Raw genomic sequence first — 21,609 nt, forward strand, 5'->3', positions numbered from 1 at the left:
ACCGCACAGCCCCAGCGTGGGAGCCAGGAGATGGGGCGTCACAACAGGTAAGGGGATGCGGGGACACAAGGGCATGGGGACAGGCCACCCTCCCAGCAACTCACAGCCCCAAGACTCCCTCACATCCCCCCAACAGGCCCCAGGAGTGCCCAGCCCATCCCAGCCTCACCAGGACTTTATTGGGTGCCAACACGAGCCCCAACACCCCCATCCATGGGTCCCCCCAACACCTGCGGCCCCACGGGGGCAGAGGGGACCCTACACCAGCAGGGAGAAGGCACCAGTCAACCCCTCCATGGTGGCAAATGCCCACCCCTGGAGCCAAGCACACACCAGCCCACCCAAGGCCTCTTGTCCCCAACACCAGTGGCACGTGGGCCCTGGGTGAAGGCTCCACCATAAATAAGCATTTAAATTAATTAAATTACTCTGCACCACCAAAGGGCCATGGCAGACCCCAAAGCCAAGCACCCCAGGGTGCCCCCACCCAGGGGGGCTGTGGGGACGAGTCCCTACGCCAGCGCTAAGGCACAGGACAGGGCCGCCAAGTAAAAAAGGAAATTAAAAAAAAAGGGGGGGGACATTAAATATTTGGGGGGAGGTCCAGGGTAGGGAGGAGGCAACATTAGCCTTCAAAAGCTCCCATTCCCTGGGGGAGGAGGGGCCAGGACCCCCAAAATCAGCCCCTCAGCAGGGCCCTCGTCAGTGTGTGAGGGAGTTAAGGGAAAGAGAATGTTCAGGGCAAGGGCTCCTGCCCTGACTCACCCCCTCAGGCCTGCTGGGAGGGAGGACCCCCCTACCCCAAAAACCCCCTCCAAGTCCTCGGTAGCTTCAGTGCTTCAGTAGAAAAGGCGCTGGGCCACGGCCCCGCCGGGCTCCCTGCGCCCCCCAAGAGCTGCCCCACCCTGGGCACCCGCGGTCCAGCGCGGCCCCCCAGCCCCGGCCCTGCTCCGAGAGTCCCAGGGCATGGTGGTGGCGGTGACAACGATGCTCTGCCCTCGGTCACTCCGGCCATGGCAGCGCGGTGTCCCCTCACTGAAGGGGACGGTGTCTCCTCGCCCTGGGGACGGTGTCCCTGTGCAGCCCCATCGCTCTCAGAAGTAGGTGAGGTTCTTGACAAGTCCCAGCTCCAGCATCCGCTTGATGGCCACGGCCTCGTGTGACACGTTGTGCTCCGATGCCTGTGGGATGGGGAACAGGGGGTGACACCAGAGTCTGGCAAGGAGGAGCCATGTGCTTTCCTTCCACCCTTCCCACCTTCCCTCCTCACGAGCAGGGACTTCAGCCCCCCAAAAGCAGGGATGGAACCCTCCCTGCCCAGTCCCCCTGTCCACAAGTTCCTCTCCTCACACATAAACTGGGGATGGATTCAGCTCTCCATGCCTCCAAAGACATTTGGCTACCAAGAGATTTTGGATGATGACCATCCAAAGGTAGACTTCAACTGTGATCATGGGAGGGGAGCGAGAGGGAAGAGCCTCCCAGGCCATTCAGCATCCTGGAACTGCTCTCCTGGGCTGCCATCCCCCATCCCGGGGAAAAAATGGAGGGAACAGGGACAAAACTGTGGGGTGAAGACTTACAGCCATGGACTTGAGCGTGATCTGCTCGTAGTAGTGGATGGTTTGCTTCTTGTTGGCCGAATCGGGGTAGCCAAAGCCCGCGATGTGCACCAGGTCACAGAAGTGCAGTGCCAAGGTGATGGCCAGCAGCCCCGTGGTGGGCTTCTGGGGGACACAGAGCCACAGCCTTCAGGGAGCTGCACGGGGACACGCTGTCCCCCCTCAGGGAGTGCAGGGGGACTGGCCCACCCCATACCTGTTTGACCTTCCGTGGTTGCTTCATGGGGAGGTTGAGCAGTTTAGCAGCAGTTACTTCCATGTAGTAGGGATTGAGGATGCGCACTTGCTCCGGGTTGGCCTCCCAGATCAACGGGGGCTGTTTCCAAAACCCTTTCCGAACCTGCGGGGGGCCAGATGTCCCCAAGCGTGGGGTGGCATGACAGTTGGGAGTCTGGAGCAGCCAGGGAGGGGTTGGACCCGGTTCCCCACCACACTCACCCTCCTCTTGTCGTTAAGGATGGCCTCCATCCACTGGAAGTCCATGGGCTTGAAGGGCACGAGCACCAGCAGCGTGTCGGGGTTGTTCTCGGTCCGGGGGTCAAAGTGGGCCGACTCCGGGTAGAAAAGGCGCATGGTGGTCTTGGAGCCCACGTCCTGCTCATAACCATGGACCGGGGCGTTGTTCAGCCTTTGGGACATCACAGGTGTCAGCCCCAGCTGCGGGTGGCACTGGGGAGGGAGCGGTGGGCCCGGGGCTGTACCTGATCACGACGTCGTAGGTGTTGATGGTGTCCCCCATGGAGCTGTTGCGGAGCCGGTGGCCGTTGCCCACCACGGCACACCTCCGGCACTTCAGGCTGCGAGAGAAAACCCTGTCTCAACCAGACCTGCTCCAAAACCAGGGTGATTTTAACCCCTGGAGGGGTTAAACCTGTTGTTGTCCAGTCTCCAGACCTTCCCATGCTCCCACCACCACCCCTGGGTTGCAGAGGTTCATTTCCTGGGCCCATCACAGACAAATTCCAAACACCCCCAAAGACGGCAATGATGAAGAAAAAGAAAGAATAGCCCCTAAACCCACCCCGGTGTTACCTCTGGATGCTCTCGGGCAGGGAGTAGTGGGTGATGGACAGCAGGCGCAGGAGGACGTCTTCTGCAAAGCAAGGGCAAGGACAGGGTGAGGAAGGCAAGGAAGGCAGCTCCTGCCTGGCACAACACTCTGAGTGCTGCCCTATCCCTGCTGAATTTTCTCCTTCTGTTAATCCTGGTTTCAGGCAGATAATCTGTCTCTGGGGCTTAGTAAAACCTGGCCCACCCTAAACTCTTTTAGAGGCACCATGCACACCCAGGGTGAGCAGATACACACTGCAGAGTCTAAAAACCAAGAAAATAGCTTGGGAATCATCCCAAGCAAAATGAATCTGCAGATGTCTTTAGGAAAAGGGAAGCTGAAAGGCCAGGAGCAGCAGCAGGACGGACAGACAGACCCCATGGAGCACTGTCAGGCTTACCACTTCCCTTGGTGCCGTAGGGCAGCTCGTAGAGCGACGGTGTCTTCACCCAAAAATAGTCCTTCAGCTGCAAGAACAGTGGGTGGTCCCTTGTGTAGCTGCCAAGGAGCAAAGGGTCAGTGAGACTGGGATCAGGGATGGCACAGGGAGGGGGGTCCTGGCTCTGCATCCCCCCCAATCCCTGCTCCCAGCCCCAAAACTCACTTCCCAATGAGCTGCGCCGCTTTCTTTTCCACCTCCCCAAGGGGACACGTTGTCTTGTTGTTTTCTTGCACAGGGAAATAAAAGCTGTAAAGGAAGAGGTTAATTAAATCAAATGATGCCTGTTCCTCTGCAGCCCCCTCCTGGTAAAAGGGGCTCCGGCACCCCCAGGCATCTCCACTGTGGAATTCAAGCTGTAAGAGAGAGATTTCCAGCCGGATTTAAGGCCAGCACTGCCTGGGTATTTATCTGCTGGGCTTGCAGCCTTGCATCAGAAGAGGTCTCTCTTGCTCTGCCTGTGAACCACACACTCCACTTTCCCCATCTCCATCAACATCACTGCCACTGGGAAGAGAGGGGGCTTTCCCATCCTCCCAGGCTCAGAAAAGCACCAGCATTTACAAAAAACCCCACAGAGCCCAACCACCACCACACCCTTAGGGGGAAACCTCCTTTGTGTCCCCCTTCTCCAGCAGCAGCCGAGGATGCTGCCACCTCCCCAGTCCCCTCGGATCCAGGGAATCTGCCACGCTCTGGCATCCCTGCATGGGATGGGCAGGAAGAAGCTGCCTCCCAGGAGTGAAGGAAAGGTCAGGAGGTCCTTTAAACTTGAGTAAGAAGCACTCACAGCTGTATGTACCTGTCTTCCCGGTAGATCGAGTACCAAACCATCACCAGAAACAGCGCCAGCACCCCGAGTATCTTCCCTCCTGCATGCCCAGAGGGGAAGGGAGAGAAAAACTAATGTCAGCCATGGGGTGGGGATGTTTGCTCGTGGGGTCCCACAGCTTATCTAGCCAGAAGCAGGATGGCAGAGCCTTCTCCTCAGGGAACAGGGCTGGCTGGCACCACGACCCAGAGAGGAGCAGCTCTAAGATGAGTCAGGTGCTTTTGTCCAAAGTTTAAAAGCCACTGCAAGGTTTCTGTTTCCTCCTGCCTGCTTTGCATCAAAGCCTAGGTAAATATCCTGTTTTTCCATGTGCCTCCACCCCATTTCTGTGCAACAAAGTCAAGGATTTCCAGGTGCTCAAGCCCAGAGATCCAAGTCCTCAAAACCACCCTCCCCACCATGACCTTTTCCTGTGATACCCCAATACTCTATCACTCAACTGGAACCACAGTGAAGCAGCACCCCAACCCCCAGATTTCCAAATGCAAATTCCCCAGGCTCCCCATTCCTGCTTGGACAGAGGCAGATGGGATCCCCTGTGGGACTCACGAGACTTGTTGATCATTTTTATCAGCAGGAAAGGGATCAGGCGAGGGCCGGAGCTCTCATCGTGGCTGGTCACCTGCAGCAGGAAAACAGGGAAAACCCATCAGGGCTGACCCTAAAACCCCATCCAAGAGGCATCATCCCCTGTTTGCCCATCTGTATCTGTGGACAAGGAGGTGCAATGGTTCCCCAAAGGATTAATTTATTTAAATTCACATTTCTTTGCTACCCAAAAGGTCGGTTTAGAGAGCTTATCAAAGTCAGGCAAGCAGCTGCACTTCCCAAGGAGCTTCAGCTCTACAGGTTAGAGGCCAAAGGAAAAAAAAAACTAATTAGAGAGGAAAAACAAGCCCACAGTGGGGTTTCAACCACAAAATCCCATGAGGGGAGACTTAAAGCCCAGCTTAAGCATCATCAGGGATGAAGCCTGTCGTGGCACCACAAAGGCAGTGAGAAGGGACAGGAGCAGCCGAGCAGGATCAAAGCAAAGAGCATCACGTACTTGGGGAACCTCCAGCGCCTTGTGTGCACCCATCCCAGCCCGGGGAAAGGAGGTGCTGCAAGCTTAGTGCCCACAAACACTGCCCAGGGAAGCAGGGCCACTTTTGTCCTCCTCCAAAACCGCTGGCTCCTGGAATAAGGAGCAAAGAGCCGTGGTCGGAGCCATCCCGGGGTGGGCTCATCCCGTCCCAGCAGGACATGGCGAGGATGGAAAATGAACTTACCGGGTGGGAGAAGCTTTGGGGTACAGGGGAGGCTCTGCTCCCAGCGTGAATCCTGCTCTAAGCTGAGCTCAGAGCTGGGTGGATTTGGCACCCCGTAACTGAACAGCTCCTGGCTCTGAGCAGACACATCTCGCTGTGTCAAATGCCAGCCAGGCACACCCGGGCTGGGCGATCCAAACAGTCCCTCAATCAGAGCCTGCCCATCAGAGGCTCCAGGGATTAGTCACCTGCCGAGGGAGGGCACCCACCTCACCCCCTCCCTGCCCAAGGAAGTGCTGCTAACAAACCTGACACCTGCCAAACTCCCGGCAGGGCCACGGCCTCAGCCAGCCACCAACACCAGGAGCAGGGGCAAAAATGTATCAAGAATGAGGAGAAATGGGATCAAAGATGATCCCACAAGAGCCAAGCTCTTCCCTTCCCTGTCATGGGCTTCTGAAGTTAAAAGGGCAGGAGAGCAATTAATTAAAAAGGGCAAGAAGGGTAATTAAAAGAATTAAAGACAATTAAGCCACACTAAAAGCAATGGGGCAAGACACTAGGAAAAGAAAATAGTGTCCATTTGACAGCAGAGGGATGGGGACAGGTGAGGTGGTCCCCTAGGAAAGCACCTCTCTCCCTCTGAACCACTTCTCCTTCATAAAACATAGATAATTGTGTCCCACCATTACCTGGGGGCTCCAGAAAGGGGGAGCAACCCCCCCCATCCCAGCCTACACCCTGGCTCTCATCCTGCATCCCTATTTCTGGCTCAACAAGCCCCTCCTGCTTGGGAAGATGAAACCCACACCTGGATCTTCAAGGGTGGGAGCAATACAGGGAGAAGGCACAGGGGGGTCTCAGCCCTTTACATCTTACAATTGCTTGGAAAAAGTAAAATTAGGGGAAGGTAAAAAGCATCTTGTGCTTCCTGGGGGGTTTTGTTCTTAGCAAAATCGGCCACAAAAGCCCCAAGGGGAAATCCACTGCCTCAGCTGGAGGCTGGGGATGCTCCTGGGGGGTCTGAGTACCTCTGGTTGCCAAGGGTTGGGAAACTGCTGGGCATCAGGACCTGATTTTAGCACCAAATTCACCCCCCCAGCTTCATCCTTGGGTGCCAAAACACCCAACCAAGTGCACTTCGCTTCTTCCACCCGTGAAAACACTGGGAAAATCTGCTCTGCCCACAATGCCTTGCCTTTACATACCAGCTTTTTTTAAATAATACTTTTTGACAGCTTTATGATCTTTTCCCAGGCTTGTATGCACAAGCTGGGCTTGATGCAAAACTTATCTAAGGCAAACACAGCTAATAATCCCTGAGGAGAAGGAAGGTTGTTTAGTGAAGCGTTCAGGGAATGCAGAGCAAAACAGAGCACACCCGGCTGCCCCCGTGCCCGTGGTGCCTCTGGAATGAGTTCAAGCTTCCCACAGCCCTTCCAGATCCACAGCCTAAACCAGGGCAGCTGCTGAAAGCAGGAAGGTCTGAACTACCCAAGCCAGGTCCTGTGTCCTCCTCTTAGCGCTGCTGGAGGGAGGGAGCGATGCCGAAGGGTCCTGCTGGTCCCCACAGCATCCCCAGTGCTGCAGCATCCTCAGAGCCTACAGCATCCCTGTCCCATCACAGCAGCCTCAGAGCCTGCAGTGTCCCTGTCCCATCACAGCATCCTCAGATCCCCCAGCACAGACCCCTCACCATAACACCCTCCCTGGATCCCACACTGCAGCATCCCTGTCCGGCAGGGAGGGACTCAGCTCTCCTGGGATCAACCCTCGCTCCCCCAGGGCTGCTCCAGGGCATCTCCTGCCCTGCCAAGCCCTGAAGCTGGGGGGAAAGTCCCAGCTGGATTCAGCTCCCCACACCTGGAAGAAGGGACTGGAAAAGACCTTCTTTGATGTTGGAGGATGCGCCCCCACAGCACCACAGTCTGCAATTATTGCTGCACAAAGGATCCAAAAGCCCCATGGCCCATTCCCCCTCTCCCACTCCCTTCCCCACCCTGCGTTCTGGGAAAGCCCCATCCCAGGATGCTGCAGAGGCAGCTCATGTCCAAGCCTCATGGAGTTCCCCTGTCTCTCTCTGACCTGGAGCAGGGTTTTGCCTCCCAGGTTCACTATGGGAGCTGCCAGCAGCATCCATACAGACCGACCCTCCTGCAAGGGGGGAAGTTCTTCCTTGTATCTTCATCCACCCATTTCCATCTCCCCCCATGGCCTCAGTGGCTCCAGCATTCCCAGATTTAAGTCATGTCCATCCACAAAGTGGCAGCAAGCAAAAAAAAATAAAAGGGAAGAAAGGGAATTTGAAGGCATGGAACAAGAACAGAGGTGGGGACTAGTTATAAATTCCCCCACACCATCCCAGCACGGATGGATGGTGATCCCAGGACATCCTGGCAAAGCATCATGGACCAGCAGGCTTGGTACTTTTATGTTTCCATGGTAACCTATGGATTGGGAAAAGCATGACAGGAGGCAAGGACACCTCTCCTGTGCTCCCACCATCCCATTCCACGTGCCCACGGGACACAGAGCCACCCACTGCCTGGTCCAGCTTCCCTGGGTAAGATGCTCACTGAAAAATAAGCATCTCCTACAGTTTATCCCAAAAAAACAAGCCTTTATTTTTAACTGAAGGAGGGTTGGGTAGCACCCGAGGAAGGGATGCACTGGCAGTCCCTAAGGATTTACTCTCAGCAGTGGGAACCAAAAGGAGACAGACAGACAGACAGCCAGGACAGCACAGACCCCTTCAGTCCCAGCCACACCATCTTTCCAGAGCTTTCCAGGCACACTGAGCTTTCAGGAACCAGCGGGGCAGATCCTGTCTCCTCCTGTTGTCCCTGGAGGAGAACAACCAGGATCGACAGCCCCGGGATCCTCCAAGGCGCCGTCGCGCGGGTGTTGCGCACACGGCAGGGCTGGGAGCGCCGGGGGAGCCCGGCAGGTGCCGGCTCAGCCCCACACCGCGCCCTGCCCCGGCACAACCATCGCGTGCCGGAGCCTGAGCGCAACCTGGGAGGCGGCCGGGGGCCATCCTGCAGGGAAAGGATCCAGCAGGCACTGCCTGGCCTTGGCAGAGCATCAAAGACACCCAAACCCCCAGCCTGGCATCCCCAACCTTCCTCGCTCCGGCTGCTGTGAGCTCCCAGGGCTCGGGGAATTTTTTTTCCAAGCTGGGAAGAAAATCTTTGTGGGATGGCAACAACCACTGCTGCAAGCCCAAAAGGCAGCAGGGATCAGATCTGAGACCCTCCAAGAGACGTTGCATGGGATGGGGATGCTGGCAGGGAGAGAGGGATAGCAAGGGGGGACCAGTGGTGCTGAGAGGGGCAAGGGATGCCAAAAACCTCAGAGCAGAGCGGTGTCAAGAGCTGGAGCTGCAGGGCCGTGGGCTGGGGGGATGAAGAGGGTCCTGAGGACACAATACTGCAAAAATCAACTGCACTTAACATTGGGCATGACCCCACAGAGGGTGTGGAGCCAGCCTGGCCTGTGCACTGATACCCACATTTATCCTATTTTAAGAGCCCTGCCAGTCACTTTAAAGGAATCTTTAAAGGAATCTTAATTGCCTCTTACTTGGAGAGGCAGTGCTGTTTCCTTTGCTGTGGTATCCCAGGCACACAATAACCCAGCCAAAGATTTACGATAGTGGAAAACAACCCCTCGTTGGCATGTGAGTCTTAACAAAACATTTACCCATGACCAGGCTGCAATTTTGAAGGTGGCAACAGCAAATAAGCTCAAGTACAACAAGTTTCCACAGTAGCAGGTCCTCAGGATAAATCCATGCTGCTTCTGCCTTCCCATGGCACTGTTGGTTTTAATGTGCTCCAGAGCGATTCAGACCAGCCCTGGCTCCATCCTCTCCTCTCCACCTATGGTTTTTTTCAATCCTTGCAGCAATAAAAACAAAGGGATGGGACACAAATCCTTTCCTACAGCCCCAGAACACCAGCTATGTGGGTATAACTGATCATCTCACAGCTCTGGGGCAACCCCAGGCCATCATGGAGCTACGGGGCTACAGTAAAGCTACAGTGTTAGAGATAATATATTATTATTTTTATTATATAGGTTTAATCACTCTTTTTCTATTTCAAACATTAAAATAAAGTCTTTTCTTGCTGTATGCAGCTCGCTACACCCTGGAGGTTATGGCCAAGCTGCTGAAGAGAGCAGAGCCACCCATGGGGTGATAAGCCCCTGCTAAGGAGAGGAGGGCAGTGATAATGTGACCTGTGGGATTTCATCCCTGGTCCCCTGACATCGATCCAGCCACCCCCTCCTCCTACCTGCTCCATCCAGCCCCCCTTTGCTGCCACCCTCACCTCAGCTCCGTGTTTACTCTCCTGTATCTCCATCTTCAGGGATCACCCAGGGATGCAGCAGCAACAACAAAAGCAGCTTTGGCAACACAGCTTTGAACCTGTGTTTTGGGCTGAGTCCCCCCCAAAAAGCAGAAAGGGGGAGGCAGTGAGCTGGGGGTGCTGGGGGTGCAGGCAGTGAGCTGGGGGTGCTGGCAGTGAGCTGGGGGTGCTGGCAGTGAGCTGGGGGTGCAGGCAGTGAGCTGGGGGTGCAGGCAGGGTGCTGGGGGTGCAGGCAGGGTGCTGGGGGTGCAGGCAGTGAGCTGGGGGTGCTGGCAGTGAGCTGGGGGTGCAGGCAGGGTGCTGGGGGTGCAGGCAGGGTGCTGGGGGTGCAGGCAGGGTGCTGGGGGTGCTGGCAGTGAGCTGGGGGTGCAGGCAGGGTGCTGGGGGTGCAGGCAGCCTCTCCCTGCTCTCCTGGGAGCACCAGTCCCTTACAGTTCCAGAAGGTAAAAACTAAACCATGGAGATGCTCCAGCCCATTCCCAACCCAAACTCAAGCAATGCCCCAGCTCTTCTGGGAAAAAGGGTGGGAAATTAAGGGATATGAAGCCTCAGGGCTGTTGTCCTGCAGGCAGCTCCTGGCTCCCAGTGGCTTTTGACTCTGGGGTCCCCTTTTGGGGACTCTGAAGCTTCCTGCAGTCACCATCTCTCTTGCAAAGCTCATTCAACCTTGGCCCTGTGATTTCTCCTCTGCTTCCTGTTTTGCACCAGATTCAGAGGAGCGGAACCCCCAGAGCAACCCCACAGCCCTATCTGGCCAGCCCCAAATCCCCTGGGGTATTCTCTGCTCTTTTCTCCCGTGCTGCCAGCACGGAGGGAGATTCCCAGCAAATACCCCGGCACTTTGCACCCCCAGCATCACCTCAGTGCTCCGTTAACCCACGCAGGGAGGAGGATTCCCATTCCAGTGAGACCTTTCCTGTATCCCCAGCAGCGGGAGCGCCTGAAACCATTCCCAGCAGGGCGGGGATGAGCTGGCAGCAAGTCACGGCTACTTACGGCCCGTCCTCTCGGTCCAGGCGGAGCAGGCGGGAGCTCGGCGGGATCTACGAGGCCATCCTGTCTTCCCCTGGGAAAGGGAGAAGGGAGAACATCCTTAGGGCTGCAGGCATCCTCCTCCTCCTCCTCCTCCTCCGGATCCCCGGATGGCTGCGGATCCCCGGCCCGGGCAGCTCGGGCGGTCCCGGCAGCCGGCACAGGTCGCACGGAAGTCTGAGCTCTCCCAAAAACCACTCACCTCCGAAAAGCCACCACCTCCACCCAGCCACCCAGCTCGGCCGGCACCGCAGCCCCGGGGCCGGGCTCCCCGAGGGAGGAGGAGCGGCCGATGGGAGCGCGGAGCTCCCCCGAGCACCAAATCCCTTCTGCTGCTCCCTCCCACCTTCTGCAAGACGAGAAAGCGGAACGCAGCTTTCCTGCCCTCTCTCCTTATTCCCGCATCTCTGGCACCTTTCCTCCAGAAACTTTCCAGACTATCCTAGAGCAGCACTGTGACATCCTCCTGATTTGGGGGAGGCAAATCCCTGCCGAGCACCCCCACCGCACACAGAAAGCCTCCTGCCATGCTGCCCCTCGCAGAAAGCGATGCTCTGCATCCCAAGTCATGCTGCCAGGTAAAGAGGGCAGCGAGCCCACCGCTATCCCGGTTATCCCTGTGCCCCTGGGATGGATGGGGTGTGGTGGGAGCCACGGCTCTCCCCAAAAAATTCACGAGAGGAAATGTCAGCTCATTTCAGGGCACGAAACAGTGATGCAAGTGAGGAATACAAGCCTCTCTCTGTCAGCTGCTCCTTAAGCCCTGGCAGGGAAGGTGCTTTCAAGGGAAAGCTCTGAAGGACCAGAGGTTTCCTCACCTCTCTCCATCTCCTCCAGCTAGAAAAAGCAGAGATGAGACAGGTGCAAGCCTTCCCCACAGCATGCTCCCCTCTTAATATCCCACTAATTTAACAAAGAGGGTTATATCCTTGTCCGAGGGGTGGGGAAGGAAACCACCCAGCAGCCTGAGATGGTTTCTCCTGGATTCCTCTCACCAGGGATCAGGCTTTCTTCACAGGCCCCGGGATGACAGGGATGGCTCCATCCCAGTGTCACACCTTCCCTCTCCACACAAAGAACCTTTGCTTCCTCCTTCCATCGCTGTTTGCCTTGGGGGGTGATTAATCCCAAGGGCTCAGGGCAATCAGCAGCCAAACCAAATGCACTTGAGGCCACAAAATTCACCTTTGGCACCAGGGTCTTTCCAGAAGCCCTGAATCCACCAGAGCAGCCAACATTGCTACCTCTGACAAGGAGCATTTTCATTTAGATCTGTGAATTATAGGATCCACTACCAAGGTTAAACTCTCCCTGCGGAGCTCCTGCTAAAGCACTTCATGGCACAGCATCAGCCCCGGGCTGTGGAAACGAGGATGAGGATGTTCAGAGCTGCCTGGGGGTTCCAGAAGGATCCTGCAGGCCTGGATGAGCAGGAGACTGCGATACCTTAGAGCACATCAGCCAGGCAGGATCCTGGTGGATCCCAGCTCTTGCCCTAAGCTGGTCTTTCCAGCTCGACTGGAAGAGCCAGGAGCTGGATTGCTGCCGCTCTTCCCGGGGTTGTTTTCCCTGCCATGAGCCGATGCAATCGGTTGTTCCCAGCCCAAGATCCAGAAAATCCCATCACGGTTCCAGCTCCCAGCAGGTCAGGAGCCGCCGTCTCCACCACTCGCCGCAGGCAGCTCAACCCATCCGGCAGCTGGGCCCAGCAGGAAATCAATGTCGCATATCCCAGACCCCTCAAGAACGAGCACAGGTCGCAAAAACAGACCGGATTTTGCTCCTTTCCTTCTCCAGCTGTGTTGCTGGCCTCAGTTTCCTGTCCTGCCTATCAGTTTAATCACTTAAATAACAGTTTCCAAATCTGAGGAGGAAAAAGGCACCTTCTGCCCACTCACCAGCATCTCCCTCCAGGATGCTCATGGCTTTGGGCAAAAGAAAACAAAAACCCAATGGGCACATCCCCTCCTGTGTTAATTCTGCCAGCCAGAACTGGCCCTTTGAGGGGCTCAGCCCCAGTGCAGGAGGACCCTGGCAGGAACGGATATTCCAGAGGCAGGAGGAGACACACACAGGGCAGGGACAAATTCCTCCTGTCACCATCCTCTCCATCGAGGAGCAAATCCCCCCGGGGCTGTTAAAATAGGGGAGGGGGAGATGGAGACGAGCCTCTCGCCCTTGCTCCTGCCAGACCTGCAGCGAGGCAGCCGTCCGTCCGTCCGTCCCTCGGTGCTCCATCGCCGGCGCCAGCCTCCCTCAGTTAAAATTACCTCCCGAGGGGGGAGAGAGCAAAAGCCAGGCTGGGAGGGGAATAAAATCCAGGTGAGCTCATCCTCCTCCAGAGAAAACGTCTCCAGTTGGCAGGAGCAAGGTGTTTCCAAGCCTAGCACATCCCTCACGTCACCCCAGTCGCTATGGCCCCGGGACCAGCAGCTTATTCATTCTGCAAGTATTTAATGGGAGATAATCCAGCTGCTTCCCAACCATCCTTTGGCCGAGCCAAAGGTGTAATTCCAGTGTGGGAATTACACTTTGGGAAGAGGTTTCACTGATGGTCATCCCAGTGGATGCTCCCTGTCCAAGACAGCACGAAAGGGCCAGCACCAGCAGAACTCTCATCTTCCAACCCCGTGTTTCTTTAATTCTATCAATAATTTATTAAATGTATTAAACTATTTTATTAAAAATAAAATAATTTAATAAACCTATTTCTATCAAATCCCTGAGAATGGCAAGAAAAGCAGAGCTGCCCAGCCAAGCCGGATTATCCAAAGCAGCGACCGACCTAAAAATAAACCACTGCTATTTAAGGATGAGCCTCCCACAATAACCATCCCCCACCCCAAAAAAAAAAATAAAAGGAAAAAATAGACATATTCCCAAGATGGGGCGTCGAGCATCACCCACCACACCAAAAAAAGCCTATTTTGGGTCCATCTCCTAGCACAGGTGGTCTGCACTTCCAAGAGAACAGCATCCCCAGGCTTTAGTGCTGCTGATTTCCAGACACCCCATGCAAATAAATAATTAAGATTTAAAGCTGCGTTTGCATAATACAGATAATCTGTCGATTTAACTTGTAAATGCAGAGGGGATTATGCAGCAACGTTGTTAATTAGGCAGCAAAGGGGCCGGGGAAGCCCCAGCTCCAGGGCAGATGCCAATGGACCACCAGGATGCAGAAGAAGCCAAAATGTGCGGGGGGCGCGGGGCTTTGGCAGTGGGGTCTGGTCCTGGGGCGGGTGCTGTGCTGTTGGGGCTCCAAAACCTTGTGTTGATCCATATTTTAACTGGAAATCCCCCCCAGCTCCCCCAGCCCTTCCCACCCCTCCTGCACCACCCAAGCCCTTGAGGGCTGCCGTCACCCCACAAGAAAAAAGGCAGTGGAAAAGGAGCCCGGGGTAAGATTTCTGAGGACAAATCTCATCTTTTCATTACATAAAGAGCCTGCTCTGACAGCCGAGCTCTTGGCCACCCTCGCCTCTCCCACCCCAAATACCAGACCCCGCCCAGGAGTGAAACCTGTTGAGCCCGAATATGCCCGAACAGACAGTTCTTTGTGATTCTTTTTTTTTTCTTCAGTCTATTTTTTGGTATGGGAGCAGCACTGGTGATCGCACAGGGATGGGCTCCAGGACTTCCCAGCCCTTGGCACCGCTCCTGATGCCTTGTTCAAAGGCAGCACCACATTTAACCCCTAAAACCCCTCACTGCCCTTCATTTCTGACACCATCCCACTTCCCACACCCTAGTCCTGCTCAGTCCTGCATCCCCAAAGTTCACTTGCATCCCCCCTCTCTGCATCTCCCTCACTTCTCACTTTCCACCTCATTTTCCCCCTCAGTGCTTCAGCATTTTCCTCCATTCCCAACACAGACAGGTCTGACAAAATCCCACCCACAGGCCTGAGCCCAGCAGAGCTGCTGTGCTGGGGTTTAATCCCCATCCAGGGGTGTTTCCCGATCCACGGTGGGAATGCTGCGCTGGCTGGAGCATCTGCAAAGCCTCAGAGCGGTGTTTAAGGCTCCTCAGCTCTTGCTCAGCACTCTCCTGCCTCAGTTTGCTGTCATTTTGGGGCTCAGGGAAGCTCTGCCCCATGCAGGCACCAAACCCCAAACTCCAGCCCAGCTCATTTATCTCCATTTTAAATGAAATTTAAAAAGCAGCCGATGTCGCAAGCAGCTCAACCCCTGACGGAGGATCCACCCCGGGGCCCCGGCTTGTGCAACACCACGGGTGAGTTCCAACCTCCTGCCACTGGCATCAGGCTCTGGTTAAAAAATTAAGGCTCGGCTTACTCAGCCTGGCCGGATATGGGGATGTCGAATCCGGCAGGGAAAACTTGGGCGGGCTGGGGGAGACATTTTGCAGGGGGAAGAGCCGGAACAGGAATGGCATCTGGAAGCGATTGAAGGCAAGGAGCCTCTCCCTGGCGCAGCAGGGAATTCCAACAGCGTGAGCTCAGGTTAAAGCCTCCTTCACAGACCCAGAATTAAAGAGAAGAACCAAACTTCAGCACAGATATGTGTTTTTAAACCTACAAAAATCAAGGGAAAGGAAGCCAGCTTCCTGCTTGGTCCTACCCGGACGTGGTTTGGTAATCTAGAATCATTCTGGCTTGTAATAAAAAAACCCCAAAACTCCAAAAAGGAGCAGATCTTTCCATAGATTTGTGGATCTAACTTCTGGTGTGGTGTCAGGAGTCTTCCTTCAGCACTACACCATCCATCCCTTGGGACCACTGCATCCCCCCTCCGAGCATCCCTTGCCAGCACGGGCTGCATCCCACGATGGTCCAGGAGCATCCCAACATCTCAGGATGGCACGGAAGAGCCGATGGACACAGCCAGCCTAGCTTGGACCTCTGTGAGGAGCTGCTGCACTGGGGAGTCCCCAACCCCTTCCATCTTCCCTAAGTCAAGGGATGGGGAGCAGCAGTTGGTCAAAGCCAGCTTTGCTGGACAGCCCAGCAGAGCAGTTTATGGCAGGGCAGATCTGCATGGGATGGGCAAACTCCATCCCCATCCCGCTGCTTCGGCCCCATCTCACAGTGAGCACCCCAAAAGCAGCACTGGCTGCAGCCCAGCCCTGCTGCCACACACCTCCCTGGCATGGCTGTGCTGATCTGTGCCCATCCCTTGCTGATCCGTGCCCATCCTGTGCTGATCTGTGCCCATCCTGTGCTGATCTGTGCCCATCCCGTGCTGATCTGTGCCTATCCTGTGCTGATCCGTGCCCATCCCGTGCTGAACCCTGCCCATCCCGTGCTGAACCCTGCCCATCCCGTGCTGATCTGTGCCCATCCTGTGCTGATCCGTGCCCATCCTGTGCTGATCTGTGCCCATCCCGTGCTGAACCCTGCCCATCCTGTGCTGATCCGTGCCCATCCTGTGCTGATCCGTGCCCATCCTGTGCTGATCTGTGCCCATCCCGTGCTGATCTGTGCCCATCCCGTGCTGATCCGTGCCCATCCCGTGCTGATCCGTGCCCATCCTGTGCTGATCTGTGCCCATCCTGTGCTGATCTGTGCCCATCCCTTGCTGATCTGTGCCCATCCCTTGCTGATCTGTGCCCATCCCGTGCTGATCTGTGCCTATCCTGTGCTGATCTGTGCCCATCCTGTGCTGAACCCTGCCCATCCTGTGCTGATCTGTGCCCATCCCTTGCTGATCTGTGCCTATCCCGTGCTGATCTGTGCCCATCCTGTGCTGATCTGTGCCCATCCTGTGCTGATCTGTGCCCATCCTGTGCTGATCTGTGCCCATCCTGTGCTGAATCCTGCCCATCCTGTGCTGATCTGTGCCCATCCTGTGCTGATCCGTGCCCATCCCGTGCTGATCCGTGCCCATCCCGTGCTGATCCGTGCCCATCCCGTGCTGATCTGTGCCCATCCCGTGCTGATCTGTGCCCATCCCGTGCTGATCCGTGCCCATCCTGTGCTGATCTGTGCCCATCCCGTGCTGATCTGTGCCTATCCTGTGCTGATCTGTGCCCATCCTGTGCTGATCTGTGCCCATCCCGTGCTGATCTGTGCCCATCCCGTGCTGATCTGTGCCCATCCCGTGCTGATCCGTGCCCATCCCGTGCTGATCTGTGCCCATCCCGTGCTGATCTGTGCCCATCCTGTGCTGATCCGTGCCCATCCTGTGCTGATCTGTGCCCATCCCGTGCTGATCTGTGCCCATCCTGTGCTGATCTGTGCCCATCCCGTGCTGATCTGTGCCCATCCTGTGCTGATCTGTGCCCATCCTGTGCTGATCTGTGCCCATCCTGTGCTGATCTGTGCCCGTCCCGTGCTGATCTGTGCCCATCCTGTGCTGATCTGTGCCCATCCCGTGCTGAACCCTGCCCATCCCTCATCCCGTGCCCATCCTGTGCCCATCCCGTGCCTCAGCCCAGCCAGGAGGAGCAGCAGCTGTGGCTCAGAGGACTCCAGCAGACAGCAGAACACATCCTGGAGAGCAGCCGCAGCCTGTGCCAGCCCCAAACCGCACCGAGCATCCGCCAATCCAAAGGAAAACCAGGATGGAGAGCAGCTCCTTTGGTTTTTCCTGTTCCCTGACAGCCAAATGCCTTTCTCCTTCCTCCAAGGAAACTTTCCAGCCCAACCCCAGTCACATGCAAGGGGTCAGCAGCTGGGAAAGCAAGAGATTAACAAGTACTGGGTTTTTTTTCCTCTTCCCTCCCAAGAAGACAGGGTTTTCCTAGAAAAAGCTCAATAGACACGAGGATTGCAGCTGAAGGACAGAGAAGTGTGAAAGAAAAGTGACGGGAACTTAAGAAACACCGAAAAAAGAGAACCAGAAGTTGCAACAAGCAGCATGAAAGCATCAAATCATTTCCTTTCCTCACTGTAAAACCAAAACCACTCGTGAAAGAGTCCCTGGGGGCAGCGTATGGGGAGGTCCCAGCCTGGAATGGGTAGAGTGGGATGGGATCCCAGGGGGATCTCAGAGAATCCAGGATGCCAACCAACCTCTGCAGGAACACAACCACATCCCTGCTCCTTACAAAGCCATCATGCTACATCCAGAGGAAAAAAATGAAAAGGGAAAAATAACATCAAATAAATCTTTTTTTTAAAAAAAAAAAAGAAAAAAGCACAATAGGGAAAGCTGTGGAGAAGCAGATTCCATGCTGCCAGCCTGCATCAGCTCTGGAATATTCAAAGCTAAAGCAATGGGACCATCACTTCATCAAAGAGAATAAGCAACAGAATACATGGGATTTAGAGATATTGCCAAATAATTAATTAGCAGGATTCAACCTGAGAATTGCTGCCAGCTAAAAACCTCTGAACACAGGCATGGGGAGGGCACTGGTCTCAGCATTCCCACATCCTGCAGCCTGGCATCCACCTCTGATGCTGGTTGCAAGAATGGGGATGACACAAGCTATAAAAATACAGGCTCGTAGACATTGCTACAGCTGCTCCAGAGTTTGAAATGGATGTTTTCCCTCCAGGGTGGATGCTCCAGGAGGATTCTCCAACCCCAGCTGTGGAACACACTCTACTTGCAGATCTCCATAGCGGACATCCCTTAAAATCAGTGTCCACAGACAGTTCCTCCTTTTATCTTTACATTTGCAGAGGCATTACTCCTCAGAATTCAGTGCCTTGCTGGAGCAGCTGCTATTAACTCCCTCCCTGAAGCTGGATGAGCAAGCATCTAATGATGCAGATAATTAGGGACAGGGGTTAGGGAGAGTCCAGCAAAGCATGTTGGTCCCATCCTACAGCTTTTAGCAACATGAGGAGCTCATTAAACGTTGGGCACATCGGTAGCAGCCAGGGTAGGAAGAGGACACTTAAACCATCACTGAGCCCAGGTTCTGGCCTGACTGGGGTGCCTGTCCCACAGACATCCTCGGTGGAGACAGCTGGCAATGCATCACCTGCCTCCAGGAGCATCCACAGGGACAGCCCAGCAGAAAAGATGGGGAAATTCAGCAGAGCTTCCCCAAAAGCTCCACCACGAAACTTTATTCAGCTCATCTCACCAAGAGATGGAGATCAGACTTGCCAAGCAGCCAGCATCAACCCACCAGGCATCACCCTATTGATCCAATGGGAGAGATGGTGTCTGAGCTGAGGAACACAAATAAAACACCCAGAGCAAGAATTTTCCTTTGTTCTCCACTCCCCAGAGCAATAAAACACCACTGGTTCACCCTGCAAAGACCTGACATGAAAAGATCAACGGGGAAATGTCCAGCTGGTCCTTTTCCTGCTGGTCTCGGGGCAAGCATCCTCATCTCTCCCTGGAATCAATCCTGTCCCGTGGGAGAAGGGAGCTCCAGAGTGGGATGGGACAGGGTTTGTCCTGCACCAACACGCCCAGATCCCGCTGCCAGCAGCTCTGTCCACAGCAGCATTGGGTGAGAGACCGGCAGGGACCCCTCCTACTCCTTTGGGATCTCCAGGCTACCAGAGCACATCCATCAACCAGCCAGAGGATGCTCAGGGATGGGGAAAAAAGGCTCAGACCACTGAAATCCTCCTCAGCCCGTTGTTCCGCAGGGGAGCGATGCCGTCCTGAGCTGCACACGGGACATGTCCTCCCCTCCCAGGGCCCCCGGGAGGATTTTCCCTTCCTTGCTTCCCCCGGCTCGCAGACCCATGGCAGCGAGCCCAGCCGCGCTATGGGGAGATGCCCGACTCCTTCCCGGGGCTCCGGGGGTGGGATGTCCTCCCCCGGGGGTGGCCGTGGGCAGGAGCGATGCCAAAGGCCGTCTTTTCCCGGCGACATGGGGAGGTTTGTTTTGCCGGGAATGGGGAGACAGCAGATGGAAGGGCTCTGGGAGAGCGGGGGTTTTCCTCTCGCCGCTGCCCACGCTCACACTCTTCAGGCGCTGATTAATTGTGTTAATTAGAAAAATAATCATAATAATTATTTTTCAAAACCCCCACGGAACGTAGAAATAAAGCCACTTTCTCGCTTTCCGACGTGCCGCGCTCGCCAGGACAGCGATGCCAAAGGCGTGGGATGCTGTCGGGGTGAGCGGGGAGCGCCCCCGATGCTCAGCCTGCCCCCCTGGCAGCCCTGCCCGGAGCCCCCGGCCGGGCAAAGCCCCTGCCCTGCGCCCCCCAGCGCGGGGAGCCCGCTCCCACCCCTCCAGCCCCCAAAAAACACCGGCGCTTTGCTTCCCAGCCCTCAACACCCCCCGACCCGCAAACCCTCCTTGAGCCGGGGGCACGGGGGGCACGGGGGGCACGGGGGGCACCGGGGGGCACCGGGGGCACGGGGGGCTCCGGGCGCGGACTCACCATGGGGCGGGCGGGGGCCGGAGCGGCGGAGGATGCGGGGGGTGGGTGCGGGATGCGGGGCCGGCCCGAGGGGCGGGCGGGGGGCGGACACGCTTGCGCACAGCGAGGGATGGGCGGCGGAGGGAGGAGGAGGAGGAAGGAGGGAGGGAAGAGCATCCCGGGAGCTGAAGGCGCCCGATCCTTCATCCCCGGCACGGAGAGGCGGGGGGAGGGAAACAACGCCCTCCCCGTGGCCTTCGGACCCCCCCAAAAATCATCGGGCAAAAAGCAACCCCCAACCCGAAACCTGCCAGAATTGGTTCACGGCAAAAATTCTGGGGGGGTGGGCAAAGCCCATCCTGCTGGAGATTTACACTGAGCCAGGGGGTTTGCACTGTTCCCTCATTGAAACCCCATGAGATGACACACAAACGCCCTGGGGATGGCTTTCCTTAAAATCATCTACTAATATTAAGTATTTTTCTTTTTCCTGAAAAGACATTAATCCTCACCACAGAAATGCCCCATGTCAGGCCACCTCACTCTCCCAAGGGATTCCTTTTCCATCCCACCCCACAATACACAAAATTAGCAGTCAACTTTTGAAGGTTTTTATTATTCTCCTCAGAACTATTTTCTTTTTTTTTTTTTAATTTTATTAATTTCTGCAGCCTCACACTCATCCTTCCTGCTCAGGGTGAGTTTTGCAAATCCCTGAGACAACATGTCTGGTGCCAATATAAATTGATAAAGTACCTGTTGAGCTGACACACCTGATTTTGCCAAGAGAACTACATCAATATTTGAAGAGAATCCTTGTCTTGTTCCTCATCCTCTTTAGGCTGGGGTTCCCTTGCCATTAACAAGTGGGGCAGAGTTTTACCCGTGGTGACAGGCAAACTCGTTGTAATTAGGTTTTAATTGCCACGGGCTTGTAGACAATCTGGGATAATTAGTGGGGCCACAGCTCGGCAGGGATTTGCTTGAAGGACATTTTGACCCTTCAGTCTCATGGGTTCCACTGCTTGGTTTATTGCATCTGAAAATAATAAACAGCATTCAGTGAAGCTCCAGCAATAATAATGCATCCCAAATGTCTATTTTTGCTGTGGCCCCAAGACAGAATATTAAAAGAGGTTGCAAAGCTTCGCTTCCCAAGATCTTCTCAGTCCCCAGCAGCTGCTGGTGATGATGGATGGGCTCGTTTTGGGGTGATGCTCTCCACCCCCAGCATCCCCCCATAGCCCAGGGCAACATCAACAGGACTGGGAGCAGAATAAAAGCCCTTGCAGAGATGCAAATCCAGGATCAGGGATTAACCTGGACCTCTGTGCCAAGAGGTCACAGTGCTGTGGCTCAAGCATCACCAAGGTTTGGGGAAGCAATGGTGGTGATCACATACGAAGTGCTGGACACCAGCTGTGTCCATCCTGCAGAATCTCAGAACACCTGCTCGCATCCATGGAGCAGTCACAAGGTACCTGTGTTGCCTTGGGTGGACACAAAATCCAGCCAGGAGCTTCCTGTGGCCACCTCAGCCTCAGCAGACAGCAGGGGTTTAAAGCTCACCAGAAAATGGGAATAAATTTGCTGCCATAGCAGAGTGCCAGGAGTCTTTGCTGGGCTTTTTGTCACTGTTAATGACTACACCCTGCCCTAATATTTAACTTACAAAGGATAAATTGCCAGTTGGATTAATTCAGCATGATGAGCACTGAGTAATTTGGAGAAGAAAAGAGGGGGAAAATGCTGGCTGTTTGAGA

At 55.4% G+C, this 21,609-nt stretch overlaps 1 protein-coding gene across 9 annotated transcripts; it reads right to left on the minus strand.

Moving 5' to 3' along the window:
* Window positions 1-159: 159 nt before the first annotated feature.
* On the minus strand, window positions 160-19,950 carry ST3GAL4 (ST3 beta-galactoside alpha-2,3-sialyltransferase 4). Of its 9 annotated transcripts, none has more exons than XM_086861171.1 (12): window positions 19,868-19,950; window positions 10,564-10,633; window positions 4,494-4,566; window positions 3,915-3,984; window positions 3,278-3,361; window positions 3,074-3,171; window positions 2,655-2,715; window positions 2,324-2,419; window positions 2,061-2,250; window positions 1,819-1,962; window positions 1,584-1,727; window positions 160-1,181 (listed from the first exon to the last, which is right to left on the minus strand). In XM_086861171.1, exons 3-12 carry the CDS (start codon window positions 4,507-4,509, stop codon window positions 1,095-1,097), a joined length of 990 nt encoding a protein of 329 aa, XP_086717297.1. In that variant the 5' UTR covers window positions 4,510-4,566; window positions 10,564-10,633; window positions 19,868-19,950; the 3' UTR covers window positions 160-1,094. The 9 variants fall into 9 exon arrangements, with proteins under 9 accessions (XP_086717297.1, XP_086717298.1, XP_023797331.2 ...); XM_086861172.1 differs by lacking the exon at window positions 19,868-19,950 and adding an exon at window positions 10,802-10,887; XM_023941563.2 differs by lacking the exon at window positions 19,868-19,950 and adding an exon at window positions 4,993-5,121 and having other exon boundaries at window positions 829-1,181; window positions 3,903-3,984.
* Window positions 19,951-21,609: the final 1,659 nt, after the last annotated feature.

Source organism: Cyanistes caeruleus, chromosome 23 (assembly GCF_971803275.1).
Source record: "Cyanistes caeruleus chromosome 23, bCyaCae1.hap1.1, whole genome shotgun sequence".
In the NCBI taxonomy this organism is placed as follows: Eukaryota; Metazoa; Chordata; class Aves; order Passeriformes; family Paridae; genus Cyanistes; species Cyanistes caeruleus.